Source organism: Orycteropus afer, unplaced genomic scaffold (genome assembly GCF_000298275.1).
Source record: "Orycteropus afer afer isolate SDZICR_OR568_19922 unplaced genomic scaffold, OryAfe1.0 scaffold00542, whole genome shotgun sequence".
Taxonomy (NCBI): Eukaryota; Metazoa; Chordata; class Mammalia; order Tubulidentata; family Orycteropodidae; genus Orycteropus; species Orycteropus afer.
The window spans coordinates 1,558,504-1,573,760 of record NW_006922129.1 but is presented as its reverse complement, the minus strand read 5'-3'; the positions used below and the strand labels follow the sequence as shown (position 1 = coordinate 1,573,760).

The window sequence follows — 15,257 nt, the reverse complement described above, 5'->3', positions numbered from 1 at the left end:
AAGGGATTCATTCAACAAACATTTCAGGGAATCCACTGTGGGTGGGGGCCCTGAGCCTGGCACCAAGGGGGTAAAGGCCACAGAGACATGGGCCCTGCAGTTCAATAGGGGAGGCAGGACACAAACATATATTCCCACTCCCAGAACTGCCTCTCTGTTTCTGCTTGGTGGACTGGGACATCCTCAAGAGCTGGAGCGTCTCTGGTATCTTTGACAGTGACCACCACAATGTCAGGCACAAAGTAGACCCTCAATAAAAATTTCTCAAGAAAGCAAATGATAAAAAGAAATAGGTTCAGCTACATTCTCCCCCCGAGTCTCTCTGGCCCTGAGGAAGCTCCTACTGCTGGCATGGACCTCTCAACCCTCAAGGTCTCCAGAAGACCTTGCCCTGATCTTGCCTCTTTCCCTCATCTGTTTCTACCCTTTACTGCTACCCACTGGACTCCCAAGATCAGAAGTTCTGACCTCATAACCCTCACCCAGGCCGTATCAAGCGTCTCCCGAACCTACCTGTTGAGTTGTTGCAGGGATGGGCCAAGAGGTAGGTGCATTTGCCCATGAAGCTAAAGTGCCTCTCATCAAAGGTAAGATAATGAGGATCTCCGTAGACCAAGCAGGTGGCAGTGCCTGCCAATGAGAGAGAGGGGGGTACATGTGAAGTTGCCTCTACCAGACTGAGACCCACATCCCACCTCACCCACCCAATGACACTCCCCAGCTCCTCTGGTCAAGGGAAGGGTTGGGACCCTGGTATCATACCACTGACAGGCTGGCAGGCAGGGCCAGCATGAGAGAAGAGTCTCACCGTAGGGGTGGCATCCATACTGGCTGTTCTGCAGCTGGCACACTTTGTGTGTCCCACACTGGGAGGCCTGGCACTCCAGGCGACCACCAGACAAGCAGCGGCAATGCTCTGTGCAGTTGGGGCTGAACCACTCGACCCCAGGCTGGGAGCAAGGATCTTGAGTCACACACTATAGCTCTTGGGACCTTTTCCCCTTGTTCTCCACACCATGCCAGCAGAGAAAATGCTCTCCTGTGCACAGACCTCACCTTGCTCATACTCTTCCCACCATCTACCAGACACCCCTTCCCACCACAGGACGTCTGCACATGCTGGTCTCTCATCTTCGAATGCTCTTCCCTCCCCTCTTTCTAAATCATTCCTTCACAACCAGAGGAGTTTACTCAGGGTCACTTTCTTAGGAAGGCTCCCCAGACCTCCTTGACTAGTTCACCCTCTTACCTCATAGTTTATCCTTCAGAGAATTTACCACGATTGCACTTTTATATTTATTTTTGTGATTGACCGGAAGCTTCCTGTGTGAGGGACTATGTCTGTTTCCGGTCGCCATCTTGGCACCAACATGTAGCACAGTGCCTAGCAGTGTTCTCTCATTTAATAAATCATTGAATGAAAGACGGGGCCAAGATCCACTGTAACCCTCAGTCTGAGAGCATTATGAAGGCAAGGCCCATGCCACATTCCAGGTGACCCCAACATCAGGAAAGCAGATGTTTCTTGTCCACAAATGAATAATAAGTGAATATGCCTCTCAGGGCAGAGGAAAGAGATGGTTGAGGCTGATGGCTGTAGCAGATCTTTCTACCCAGGCTGTGGCTGAAGCTAACCATAACATTGACACAGAGAGACCCTGGAGACTGGTTAAAGGGGACCTAGGGGAGGAAGTGGGCCCAGACAAGGCAAAGTTCTGAACATCAATGAAAGAACATCCAAAGCTGAAGAAGAGGCATTGCATACTAATGCATACTTAACACACTTTTGATGAATAGGTTGCATGTGATATTTATCATAAGTTGCTAATAATAATTAGCATTTATAAGTAACTGGTATGTGTCAGAATCTAATTTCATCTTCACAACAATCTTCTGAGGTAGGAAACCCTATTGTGCACATTTTAATAGATATGGAGACAGAGTTTGAGAGGTTAAGTGAACTTGCCCAAAGTCACCCAGCAAATGAGTGCTGGAGCTGGGATTCATTCTCAGTTGCCTGACTCTAGAGCTCACCATCCAATATGGCGGTCACCAGCCATATGTGGCTACTGAGCTCTTGAAATGTGGCCAGTCCACATTGAGATATGCCGTGAGCAGGATATACACATTGTAATTTGAAGACTTAAAATGAAAATAAAAAAGAACATATTTGGGACTCTTTCTTCTTCTCCACCTTGTGTAAGGAGAGAAAATGCTATCCTATGCACAGACTTTGTAATTTTGTGTTGATTGCATGCTGAAGCAAGATTAAGGACTGAGTGCGTTGTTAGAATTAACTTAGCCCGTTCCTTTTTCCTTTTCTAATGTGGTGCCAGGAAGTGTAAAATGATGTGTGTATAGCCTGCATGCAATCTGTGTTGGACAGTGCTGGCCAGAGACTGTACCCCTCCAGAGCCAACACCCTCGATGAATCTCCCCAGGAGACCATCTATTAGGGGAGACAGGAATAGTAATTCCTCCCTTTTTGACCCATCAGAATGTTCAAGTTCCTTTGGAAGAAAAGTCCAAGACTGGGAGCCAGAGTCTGCCCTGAAACGTGTCAGATGTGCCACTCAGTGCCCAGCACCCTCTGTGCACACAGGGACCTCAGGCTTTCCTCGGAGTGAATGGGGTGGCTTGTCCTTTACCACATGGCTAAGAAGCTCTGGTGGTGTAGTGGTTAAGGTTTTGGACTGCTAACCAAAAGGTTGGTGGTTCAAACCTACCAGTCACTCTGTGGAAGAAAGATGGGATGAGGTAGCCTGCTTGAGTAACCCAATGGGAGTAACTATGAGTTGGAATTGACTCAATGGCAATGAGTTTGGTTTGGTTTTCAGTTTTACCACATGATGGGTCTAATCCCTAATGCATCATTAAGGCTGCCTTTACAGGGCCAAGAAGTATGGGAATATGAGATTCTAAGGACCATGGGATCCTGATCCTTCTCCCTAGCCTGTCATCACACGAGACCAAAGGGGTTATTCAACAAATATATGTTGCATGAACAGATATGACCATTAAAAAAACATACTGAATGACTCTGACATTGTGTAACTATTGCTCTGGAGGTGATACCCACACCCCTTGAGCATCCCATTGATCCCAACTGACCTCACTGAGGGAGCACATGGAGCCAGAACCCAGGTGTCATGCTAGCAATTGCCCTCAGAGGCTCCAGGGATCCCACTGGTCTTACCTTGTAGTAGTTGTTGTTGTAGAAGCAGTCACAAGAGGAGGGTTGGATGCAGCGGGAGTGACTAAGCAAAAAGCCAGGATTGCAGGCACAGCCTGGCCTGCAGGGGAGCTGACAGGTGGGCTTGGGGTTCTCACAGGATGCAGGGCAGGCACAGGACTCATAGTGCGCATCGGAGGGACAGGTCACTAAGGGGGAAGCACTGCTTTAGTCAGTCCTCCATTCCACAGCCTTTCTCAGAGAGCTTTTCTTTCTTTCCTCTACCCCTAAACTCAAGCTGTTCTTTATTTTCTACAGACCCATATCATTCAGCCGTAAGAAGGAAGGAGGGAACCTTCATCCATTGCTGGTGGTGATGTAAATGGTACAGAAGCTGTGAAAAGTAGTTTAGCAGCTCCTCAAAAGGTAAACATAGAATTACCTTATGCTCTAGCAATTCCACTCTTTGGTAGAAACCAAAAAGAATGAAAGGCAGGAATGCAAACAGAGACTTGTACACCAATGTTCATGGCAGCATTATCCACAATAGCCAAAAGGTGGAAACAGCCTAAATGTCCATCAGCAGATGAATGGATAAACAAAATGTGGAACATACACACAATGGAATATGACTCAGCTATACAGAGAAACCATGTCCTGATATGTGGACAAACCTTGAAAACAGGCTGAGTGAAATAATTCAGTCACAAGAAGACAGATCTTGCATGATCCCAATTAAATGAAATATCTAGGATAGGCCAGTGGATAGAGACCAAACCAAGGAGCTCTGGTGGTGCAGTGGTTAAAGCATTTGGCTGCAAACCAAAAGATCAGTTGGTTGAACCCACCAGCTGCCCTACAGGAGAAAGATGAGGTGGTCTGCTTCTGTAAAGATGTACAGCCTTGGAAACTCTATGGGGCAGTTCTACTCTGTTCTATAGGGTAGTTATGAGTTGGAACCAACTCAATGACAGTGGATTGGTTTCTGTTGGTCTACAGAGAGACCAAAGTTTATTAGTGGTTCCAGGGATGGGTGGGAGGGAGGTGGAAAGGATGACCCATTGCTTAAGGGACACCGAGCTTCTGTTAATGGTGGTAGGAAAACTTGGGAACAGTAAATGTAATAATGGTTAAACAATGTGATGAACATAATTAATGTCACCAAACTGTACATATGAAGATTGTAGAAGTGGCAACTGTTCTGTTACCTATGTGCTTATGAGAATCAAAAAAATACATTTTTTAATTGACATATTGAAATATGTTACAACGTGGATGAACCTTGAAAACATTATGCTACATGAAAAAAGCTAGACCCAAAAGACCACAAATTGTATGATTCCATTTCCATATTCCACAATAAGTAAATCTATAGAGACAGAGAGTAGCTTAGTGGTTGCTTAGGGTTTAAGAAAAGGATGGGAGTTTGGGTGATAGCTAAAAGGTATGGGATTTCTTTCTGAGATGATGAAAATGTTCTAAAATTGACTGTGCTAGTGGTTGTATGCATGTGTAAATATACTAAAACCCACTGAACTGTACACTTCAAATGAGTGGATTTTATGTTATGTGAATTACATCTCAATAAACCAAATTATTGGTTCCCAACAACTCCGACCCCACCCCTGCCCTGCTGTCCCTCTGACCAAAGATAGTCTTCATCATTTCTTCTAAAGTCTTCATGGTCTGATTTCTGTTCTCCTTGAAGACTGCATTTGTTTCTGCCCGAAGTATACCTTTCCTTAACTATCTCTCCTTCTGTTTCTTACTTTCAGCAATTTGTCCAGTGCCCACCTCATACCTGGAGCAGGTCTAGGAGTTGCAGTGGTGCCGAGGGCTACACTGGTCATGAAGGCACTTGAAGCAGTTGGAGTCGTCACCAAGACTGGCCCACTGGGTTTGAGTGTTGGGCTGGTGTAAGGTACCAACGGAGTTGTGTGCTTTTCTGTGGGGGTGGTGGGCTTCCCTGTGGGGGTGGTGGGCTTCTCAGTGGCGACGGTGGGCTTCTCATTGGCGACGGTGGGCTTCTCAGTGGGGACAGTGGGCTTCTCAGTGACGATGGTGGGTTTCTCAGTGGGCACGGTGGGCTTCTCAGTGGGGACGGTGGGCTTCTCCGTGGGGACAGTGGACTTCTCAGTGGGGACGGTGGGCTTCTCAGTGGGGACGGTGGGCTTCTCAGTGGCGACGGTGGGCTTCTCAGTGGCGACGGTGGGCTTCTCAGTGGGGGTGGTGGGCTTCTCAGTGGGGACGGTGGGCTTCTCAGTGGGGACGGTGGGCTTCTCAGTGGGGGTGGTGGGCTTCTCAGTGGGGAAGGTGGGCTTCTCAGTGGGGACGGTGGGCTTCCCAGTGGGGATGGTGGGCTTCTCAGTGGGGGCAGTGGACCCCTCACTGGGGACTGTGGACCCCTCAGTGGGGACTGTGGGCTTCTCAGTGGGAACGGTGGACTCCTCAGTAGGGATGGTGGGCTTCTCAGTGGGCTTTTCAGTGGGGACAGTGGTCTCCTCAGTGGGGAGGGTGGGTTTCTCAGTGGGGAGAGTGGACTCCTCAGTGGGGACGGTGGGCTTCTCGGTGGGAACGGTGGGCTTCTCGGTGGGGGCAGTGGGCTTCTTTGTGGGAGCAGTGGGCTTCTCGGTGGGGATGGTGGTTTTTTCGGTGGGGACAGTGGGCTTTTCAGTGGAAATGGTAGGCTTTTCTGTGGGAACTGTGGGCGTTTCTGTGATTGTGAGTTTTTCAGTGGGGATGGTGGGCTCTGCAACAAGGAGAGTGGACTCTTCAGTGGGGACTGTAGGCTCTTCAATGGGGGCAGTGGGCTCCTCAGTGGGGATAGTGGGTTTTCCAGTGAGGACAGTGAGCTTTTCTGTGGGGACAGTGGGCTTTTCTGTGGGGACAGTGGGCTTTTCAGTGGGGGGGGCGCATATTTCTGTGGTGATGGTGGTTGTTTTTGTGGGGGTGGTATTCTTCTCAGTGGGAACAAGGCATTCTTCTGTGGGGAAGGTGGGTTTTTCACTGGGGACAGTGGGTTTTTCTGTGGTGACAACAGTAGGTGGAACTGGGTGTTTCATAGGAAGCACTGCAAAAAAGAAACAAACAAACAAACAAAACTTAGAATTTAGTCAAAATCATACACCGTCTTCTTTTCTCATACCTCGTTAAAATAGGTAGGCTCAAAGGTATGACTTATTCACACCTGTTCTTTGACTCCCAACTCCCAACTTTCACTCAACAAACAATCTGATTCTAATATATGTCAGATACTGTGCCAGGCAAGAAATACAAAAATGAATAGGATATGGTCCCTGCCTTCAGGATCACCATTTACTAAGTAAAGGGTTCTGGATCCAGCCACAGAAATTCATGGCATTGAAGTCACACTCAATCAAGCATTCTGATGGGATCAGGGAAATGAAGGTAGGTAGAATACAGAAAGATAAAGTCAGACAGGAAAACAGAGTCAGCTCTGTGAAAATATGTGCAAGAGAAAACTTATATCTTAAGCAATTCATACGGATGGTCATTCCAGGGCACAGACCCCTTGCCAGGACCCTGGGTTTCATCTTACCTGGACAAGCCCCATGATGGATCAAGATGAAACCCACAGCAACATCAAAGGTAGGGTTGGCACTGACAAAAGCCTCAAGTATCAGCTGAACAAAAGGAGGAAGAGAGAGATGAAAATTAAATCTTGGCAACTCAGTGACTTTGCTGGGCCTGGACTATGTCCTCTCAAAATGGTGCCTTGTTCTGGCCTCAACAATCCAGCCCTGCTTCCTCCTTTGCAGGAGCCAGAGATCTTCTGTAACATTAAGTTCATCTTCCCCATCTCCTTTCTAGCTTCCCATCTTCTCAGCCCTTGTCGTCCACCCCATCCCAGGCATCATGTTCTCCTCACCATGCACCACACAGATACACGCACAGCACACTCTCTCCATCTCTCACCTGCATGGGCTGTTGACGTCCTGAAGGGATGGTGAAGGAGGCCTGCTGCCACGTAGGGCTCTGAGATCCCACATGGCTCCAGAGAGAACTTGTGACACTACTTCTTGGAGTCCCCAGCAGGAACTTGAGCATAACACCCTCTTCAGGTCCATACATGTGGTAAGTAAACTCCACGCAGATTGCCTCAAGGGCACAGAAAGACCTGCTCAACAGTCGGACAGGATGCATTGTCTGAGAGAGCTTGTCAGGCTTGAGGTAGATGTAGTGATGACTCTCTGGGCAAAAGGAGGGAACAGGCAAGATCAGAAGCTTTGACAGGATACTTCTTTGGTTGCTTTAGCAACTTGATTCCCAAATGGGAGTCTGATGCAGGCACCCAAACTCCGCACACTATACCATTATTTTCTGCTTGTTTTGGACTTCTAACTCAAGAAGGCAGGATCAGAAAGAATGGGAGAACCAAAGCAACAAATCTTTGTCAGCTGCATCAGTAAATAAGATGAGATAGTAGATTCTGAAGCCTTGTTCTCAATGAAATGAGATGTCTGGCTTTTGGGGGGAGGGGTGTCATTGGTCCTAAGGCCATGCTCTGTCATCGCCAAAACTCCGGCCCCATGATAGTTTCCCAGTCATCATCTGGTGACTCATCTCCACCACCTACAACATCCTCTCCAGTGACACCTCCTCCATCAATCACGCTCACCAGCCCCATACCTGAGAGTAGATTCAGTGATTCAAGATGGCTTGAGGGGCCCTCAAACTCCTCACCTCCATTAGGGGAACCTCCAGAGGGATGATTTGTGCCCTGGGTGGACGTATTCCTACTTCCTCGGGTCCAGTGTGCACCATCCCTTGATTCCTGGATCCAGTCACAGAAGGGATGGGCATCATCTTCAAAGTCACACTGAGGAAAGCTCTCTAGATCAAGGGGGGGGGGGGATTTGAGAAATTTTGACCATGCTCTTCCTTCCTACCCCACTTCACCCCTGATTCAGAGATATCTGGGCCTCCCAGGTCCTGCTCTCACCTCCACAGGGAGCAATGCTGACTGCATCCACTGCCACAGCTGGCTCTGGGATTGCTCCAAACACGCCCACCATGATGAACTGAAGAGAGAGTTGGCCCGGAGTGAGCACAGAGTCCAAACCCCCAAGGCTCTGGTCTTACAACTCCATTCAGAGACCTAGACATCCTCCTCCCTGTGCTCAGATCTTCGATTCATTTCAACACTAGGAGTGCGTGCCTTGTGCAGGAAAACCAACCCCTTGTGGCTCTGTACCTGAATCTGTCCTTTGCTTGTAAAATTGACAGACACGGGCTGCCAGTTGGATCCAGGCTGTCCTGAGAAGAGAGTGTGTTTCTGAACACTACCTGCAATGGAAGGAATCAGAGAGAAAAGTGAGAGCAAGATTTGGAAATTACTTCAAAACTATCCTCAGAAGGGTGAGTAGCAGAAGACTTGGGGTCTCCTCCCCCCAAATGCAACCACGCCCTTCTCTCTGACTCTCCTGACATCTTTATCTATTTTTCCAGAATCCATTGTCCCCCAGGTCCCCAATTTCATCCACGGACTGTCCTATATGCCAGACTTCCCTAGACCCTGAGGGATGCCCCTTGTTTCCCCCTCAACCCAACCCTGGGAGATGAACTCGTGAATGAAGTGTCAATCTCATGAGTTTCTCACTCTAACCTAAGGCTACAGCCTTGATGATGAACGCTGCACCAGCAGTCCGGGCCCGGAGGATGTAATGCAAGGAGAGGCTCAGACAGCCAGAGGAGTGGCTCAACGGACTCAGGAGGATGGCTTGTTGCCCTGGTTTTGCATCCCTGGGGTCCAGGAGCATGTAGGAGCCGTCTGGGAAGGAAAAGGGAGCAGGAAAAGTGGAGTACCTGGGTTTTGGGGGGAGGGTATGACATCAGAGATAGGGCTATGGGTGGCACTTGGCCCTGAGGAGCCCAACAGCTTCCCAGAGTTAGCAGCCCTGAAGGGTGTACACCCCTGCCTTACAGACTGAATGAGCGTCAGTGCTCCCAGAAGTGCTTGGTGGAACTGGGTAAGGAGGCCGCCATGTAAAAGGCAGGCATTCTCTCAGAAGCAGCAACTAGAAAGCCATTGTCCTTTGAGTCCTGACTTTTTTAGAATCCCTAGTGTTATGGTCTCTTTCTTTTCTTGCTCCCACTAGACATAGCTGATTCATACAAAAACGTGAGTAAGGGCTGGCATCTTTTCATGCACACACCCTGAAGAGCGTCAAGCAGCCAATAACGTGAGCCATGTTTCATGACGTTACCTGCAACTAGGGCTACAGTCTAAGCTGCCGCTACCACGTGAGGAGCGCCCTCATGCGCCACACCTGCTTGACACTGCTGTATGGTGTGAGGCCGGGAAGGTGGGCCCAGGGAAGGGGGAGAAGAAGGAGGCTAAAAGAGAGGGAAGGCAGAAGTGGGGAAGAAGAGAAAGGAGAGTCAACAAAGGAGGTAGTAAAATGATGAAAAAGAAAATGAAGAATGATACCTGTACTGATCAGAAATGGAAAAGAAGTGGCAAGAGAAGGAAGAGATGTGAAAATCTAAGGAAGTGAGCAAGGTGGAAAAAGGAAGAGAAAGGGGAAAACATGAAAAATCAGCCACTAGTTACTGAAACCCCTGGGACCCTGTGCTAAACACTGGGGGGACACAGGGATGCACTGGGGGCCCTCCTCTCCAGGGGCATAGTATGAAAGAGGGGTCGGGGGTTTCTCAGTACTTTTCAAGAAGGCAAACCTGAGGTGGCAGGAAAGATCTGAGGAAGGAGGGCATTGTGTTGGAGTGGACAGAAAAGGCTTATGAAGTGGGCTGAGACAAAGATGGCGGGAAAGAGAAATGGAAATAGGAAAATGAAAAAGTAATATGCAGAGAGGGGGTTGAGGGTGGAGAGACTCAAAGCCACAGTCCTGACAATGGCTTTCAAGGCTCTGCAAGACCTGTCCCTTCCATGATGCCTCTGAGCTCATCCTGTCTCCCTCTCTCCTCCAATCACCCATCCCAGCCACCCTGGCTCCTTGCAGTCCCTCAGACTCCCCAGCCCTATGGCTACCTCGGGGCCTGTGCGTGGCTGCCCCATGCCCGAAATGCTCTTCCCCCAGATAGCTTCATGCTTCAGTTCTTCAGCTCCTTTAATGTGACCTGAATGAGACCTACTCTAAAATTTGCAACCCACTCCATGTCTGCATTTCCAATCCCTTTACTTTACTCAACTTTCCTTTTTCAATAGCACTGCTCACTCTGTTGTTGTTGTTAGGTGCTGTTGAGTAGGTGCCAACTCACAACAACCCTACGTACAACAGAACGAAATATTGCCCGGTCCTGTGCCAGCTTCACAATCTTTGCTATACTTGAGCCTATCATAGCGGCCACTGTGTCAATCCATCTCAATCAGGGCCTTCCCCTTATCTGTTGACCCTCCACTTTAGCAAGCATGATATCCTTCTCCAGGGAATGGTGCCTTCTGATAACCTGACCAAAGTAGGTGACACAAAGTCTGGCTGTTCTCACTTCCTGGGATTGTTCTCACTTCCTGGGATTTTTCTCAACTCAGCTGTACTTCTTCCAGGACAGATCTGTTATTTCTTCTGGCAGTCCATGGGACTATCAGTATTCTTCATCAACACCGCAACTCAAAAGCATCAACTCTTCTTCAGTCTTCCTTATTCATTGTCCAGCTTTCACAAGCATATGAGGCGATTGAAAATACCATGGCTTGGGTTAATCTTCAAAGAGACATCTTTGCTCTTCAGGTCTTTAAAGAGAAGAGGCCTTTGGCCGCAGATTCGCCCAGTGCAATTATACGTTGTCTGATTTCTTGACTACTGCTTCCATTGGTGTTGATTGTGGAACCAAGTAATATGAAATCTTTGACTTCAATCTTTTTTCCATTTATTGTGATGCTGCTTATTGGTCCAGTTGTGAGGATTTTCATTTTCTTTAGGTTAAGGTGTAATCCATACTGCAGACTGTAGTTTCTAATCTTCATCAGTAACTGCTTCACGTCATCTTCACTTTCAGCAAGCAAGATTGTGTCATCTGCATATCGCAGGTTGTTAATGGTTCTTCCTCCAATCCTGATGCCATACTCTTCTTCATATAGTCCAGCTTCTTGGATTATTTGCTCAGTATATAGACTGAAGAAGTATAGGGAAAGGAGACAACCCTGATGCATTCTCCCCTCCTGATTTTAAATCATGCTGTGTCCCCTTGCTCTGTTCCAATGACCGCCTCCTGGTCTCACCCTTTGTTGTTGTTGTTATGTGCTGTCAAGTCGGCCCCAACTCATAGCGACCCCTCCTTGGGTTTCCAAGGCAGTATCACTATGGAAGTAGATTGCCCAACCGGTCTCACCCTATGACAACATAATTTACTTATGGTTTCAGTAACTGTCTCCCTCAGCCACTTAACACTCTTCATCTGACACTGATGTATCCCAAGTGCCAGGGACATTGCCTGGTACATGTAGGTGTTCAATAAATATTTGTAGAATAAATGAATGAATGAATGAAGAAAGAAGGAAAGGTGTTAGGAAAAGAAGGTAAGGGACAGTTGTGCTGGGTCTGTCAAGTAGAGTCTCCAGGGTAGCAGTGGTGGGAGCTGGGTGTGTGCTTGGATGTTGCTTCTGCTGTGAAACCCACACTGATAGTGGTTTGAGGTTCTTCCCAGCAGAACTGTCCTGAGTGTTACAGTTGGGTTAAAAAGCAAACATTGCATGCTTCCACGGAGTTCATTAGAAGGATGGCAGCATGGAAGCATTACTCACTACCAGGCCTGGAGAAGTCGTCCACAGGCCCCGCATATGGATCCCCCGATGACCCCGTCTTCTGGATCCATCTGGCTCCAGTAGGGGTTGGGATCCAGCTCCAGCCACAGAGGTCATTTGGAGTGTCAAAGTTGCAGGTTTGCATCACACAGTCTGAGGGGAAAGGAAGGAGGGGAGGGTTTAGCTCAGTAAAGTATGCTTCAATCCGGGGCTGCAATACCGAGTTCCAATCTGGGTCCTGTCATGAGCCTGGTGGGCTTTTTTGTTTGGTCATTTGTTTTTCAACTTTTTCTTGTGATTTGGGAGAAGGGCCCTCTGCCGACTGGCTGTATTCCTGGTGTAGATTATTTAACCTCCCCAAGCCTCAGTTTCCTAATCTATAAACTGGGGATAACAGTGCCCACTTCATGGAGCTGTCACTGGATGTAAATTAAATGATGTGTGTGGAGCATCTCATACAATGCTGGTGCTCAGCAAGTGTTGGTTCCTTTTACCCAGCTTCCAGAATTTTCCATCTCTTGGATTTCCTGCCCTGAAATCCCTAACTTGAGTCTGGAGAGCTAATCTGCATGGCTGTGGGTACCAGCTAGGGTGACCAAACATTCTAGTTTGCCCAGGCCTGTTGGTTTTTTGGGACGTGGAACTTTCAGTGCCAAAAATGAGACAATTCAGGGCAATCTGAGACAGCTGGTCACTCCAGAACAGGGATCAGCACAACGCTATGTTAAAGGTAATTTAACCTCTGTGTAGGTGTGGTTGCTTCTGGAGTCAAAGATGTGGGGTGTGGTGAAAGAGAGGAGCAGGTGGCCCCTATTTTGTCTGAGGAATCAGTGTCATAGGCCCTGAGCTATTCCTGCCACCCTCAGCATCAGTGGAGGTAGGAGAAGGGCTCACCCTGATGGCAGGCACCCCGAAGGATGGACAGGGCATCCAGAGCGATGTCCAGATAAGCATTGCTGCCTCTCACTGCCTCAAACATCAGCTGTAGGAGGAAGGGACAAAGCCACCAAAACCTTGTGAGCCTCTTGACCAGGACTCCTGCCCCGTCTCTGTCCTTAGGCTCTTTCCTGAAATCAGATGGCCTGGTGCCCAGTGTCCTCTCCTTGCTACTGCCCACTGCAGGCCTCCCAACACCCAGCTTCCCACTGGGGCCCCTGGCTTCACCCTCGGCCTCACCCTGCTGGGCTGGGTGAGCCTCCCGGGCACGGTGACAGCAGTGGGCACCCAGGAGGTGCTCTGGGTGTTTGCGTGCCTCCAGAGCAGATGGGGACGCCCATCCTGGGTGCTGGGAAGCAGCAGCAGTTTGAGCTGGGCACCCCACGATAGTCCAAACATGTGGTAGGCAAAGTGCACACACAGCGGCCCGGGCTCCTTGACCACAGGGCTACGCAGGCGGGCCACCCCGCCCCGGCGAAAGACTCGTGCGTCCATGAGCAGGTAGTAGCCCTCTGTGGGAGGGAGGCAGAGCCCAGATATGAGGCCCCCCCAACCCTGACACTGCCCCTACCACCCCTGGCTTCCAGCTGCCCCCTCCTCCCTTCACCCAGATCTCCTAGCTGGCTCCCCACCCACCCGCTTTCCTCCCTGAACCAAAGGGCTCTTGCAGGCCCCTCACGTTTGTTGGGGTACCCTCCAGGGGGCCCAGTGGTGTCAGTGTGCTTAGAGCCCCTGGCTCGAGTCCAGTCCCCGTCATCTTCAGACCCTTGGGTCCAGCCGCAGAGGGGGTTGGTGTCATCCTCAAAATCACACTGTGTAAGAACAGCTGGGAGAAAAGGGGTTCTATGAGGCCAAGGGGCAGGGAGAGGGCAGTGCTGAGCCCAGCTGGGGGCTGTGGGTCAGCAGGAGGGCTGAGAAAAGGGAGCTGCCAAGATGTGGGGTCCAGATAGAGTCTGGTGGAACCCTTGAGACTATGGCCCCTAACAGCCTTTCAGGTCTAGAATTGAACCCACTCCTGTGGCTTCCATCTAAACAAAAGATAGGCATATGAGCTGAACATTTACATTAGGTAGATACACTCCTTAGAGAGATCAATCACGGGAGAATAGAAGGGCTGTGTTTGCCCAGGGAGACAGCTCAGGGAACAGGAGTGCATGGGAGGTAAGGAAACTGAGAAGAGGTAACTATGGGGAGGAAGTAGGAGAGAAGCTGTTGCATTGTGGTAAATTGCAGTCAACGTCATAAGACAAAGTGTATGTGAGCTGCTGTATGGAAGATGAATTTGCTCTATAAGCTTTCACCCAAATCACAATAAAAATTAAAAAAAAAAAAAAGTGGGGTCCAGAGCAGAAGTCTGGGAGAGACAAAGAAATAAGTAATGTCAGGAGGAATTCAGGGCTTGGTGAGCAGTACCACTAGGACAGAGGCCACAAAATGGGGCCCAGGGGTCTAAGTTCAGCTGGGCAGATTGGTCTGGGAAGCATACTTCTGTTGTTTGTGAACTTGAATGTGAACTTGAATGTGAGTCTCAGGCAGAATGTGTGTTCTAGCTCTCCATAGCTCTCATCACCTTGATCATCTCAGGGTGGCCCTTCACACCTTCATCACATGTATGTGGCATCACCGGTGCCAAGGGCACTCGAGGTGGTTGCCCCTGGGCTCGGAACTTGGTGGGAGGAAAGATCTTAGTTTCCAACTCACAGTTGTTTGCAGAGCGGGGAACTACTAGCTTCCAGTCCAGAGGCGTCTCCCTCCTTGGGGTTGTTTTGGAGAAAGAGAAAAAGTGACATTTGTCACTTCAAGCACTAGAAGGCTCGACAATCAGGAGCTTCCCAGGTGGTGATTTGTGTATGAGTTTTATTTTCTTTTTGTTTCTCTATATGTTAAGGAGCTCTGGTAGTGTAGTGCCTAAGGCACTTGACTGCTAACCAGAAGGCTGGTGGTTCAAACCCACCAGCTACCCCTCGGAAGGAAGGTTAGGCAATCTACTTATGTAATGATACTGCCTCTGAAACCCAAGGAGGGGTTGCTGTGAGTCAGGTCTGACTCAATGGCAAATAATAACAACAACAACATATTGTGTTAGGAACTTATATTACTTGTTTTCTTTAAGTTTTTCAGAGAGGTTACCCACAGCTTCCTCACCTTAAATCCTTCTCTCTCTCCAAGGAAGTGGCCCCTTTGAGCTCCTCACACCCCCACAGGTATCCTCACTGGGGGCACTGAGCCCTGAGTGTCTGATCCCCTCTTCTGGAGGAATTCTCATTTAGTCCTTGATCAGTTTACACCTGGGGAGCTCCTTCATTAGATGTTGAGCTCTTTTGGAGTTAGATTCCCAATTTTTTCCCATAGAACAAGGACTATATTGGTCTCCTGTTGCCAAGTAGTATTTCATCCACCATATGCAAATGAACGTATGTGAAT

General features: G+C 48.9%; 1 protein-coding gene across 1 annotated transcript in view; it reads right to left on the bottom strand.

Annotated features, from left to right (window-relative positions):
* Nucleotides 1-14,454, bottom strand: part of ZAN (zonadhesin) — a 40,092-nt gene extending 25,638 nt beyond the window's left edge. Inside the window, exons 1-16 of the mRNA XM_042782969.1 lie at nucleotides 14,404-14,454; nucleotides 13,513-13,645; nucleotides 13,074-13,345; nucleotides 12,792-12,879; nucleotides 11,901-12,050; nucleotides 9,463-9,529; nucleotides 8,799-8,998; nucleotides 8,388-8,479; nucleotides 8,136-8,214; nucleotides 7,877-8,026; nucleotides 7,109-7,383; nucleotides 6,732-6,816; nucleotides 4,974-6,221; nucleotides 3,197-3,381; nucleotides 809-950; nucleotides 514-630 (exon numbers count right to left, since the gene is read on the bottom strand). Coding sequence (XP_042638903.1) covers nucleotides 514-630; nucleotides 809-950; nucleotides 3,197-3,381; nucleotides 4,974-6,221; nucleotides 6,732-6,816; nucleotides 7,109-7,383; nucleotides 7,877-8,026; nucleotides 8,136-8,214; nucleotides 8,388-8,479; nucleotides 8,799-8,998; nucleotides 9,463-9,529; nucleotides 11,901-12,050; nucleotides 12,792-12,879; nucleotides 13,074-13,345; nucleotides 13,513-13,645; nucleotides 14,404-14,454 — 3,334 coding nt within the window. The remainder of the gene's footprint in view (nucleotides 1-513; nucleotides 631-808; nucleotides 951-3,196; nucleotides 3,382-4,973; nucleotides 6,222-6,731; nucleotides 6,817-7,108; nucleotides 7,384-7,876; nucleotides 8,027-8,135; nucleotides 8,215-8,387; nucleotides 8,480-8,798; nucleotides 8,999-9,462; nucleotides 9,530-11,900; nucleotides 12,051-12,791; nucleotides 12,880-13,073; nucleotides 13,346-13,512; nucleotides 13,646-14,403) is intronic.
* Nucleotides 14,455-15,257: the final 803 nt, after the last annotated feature.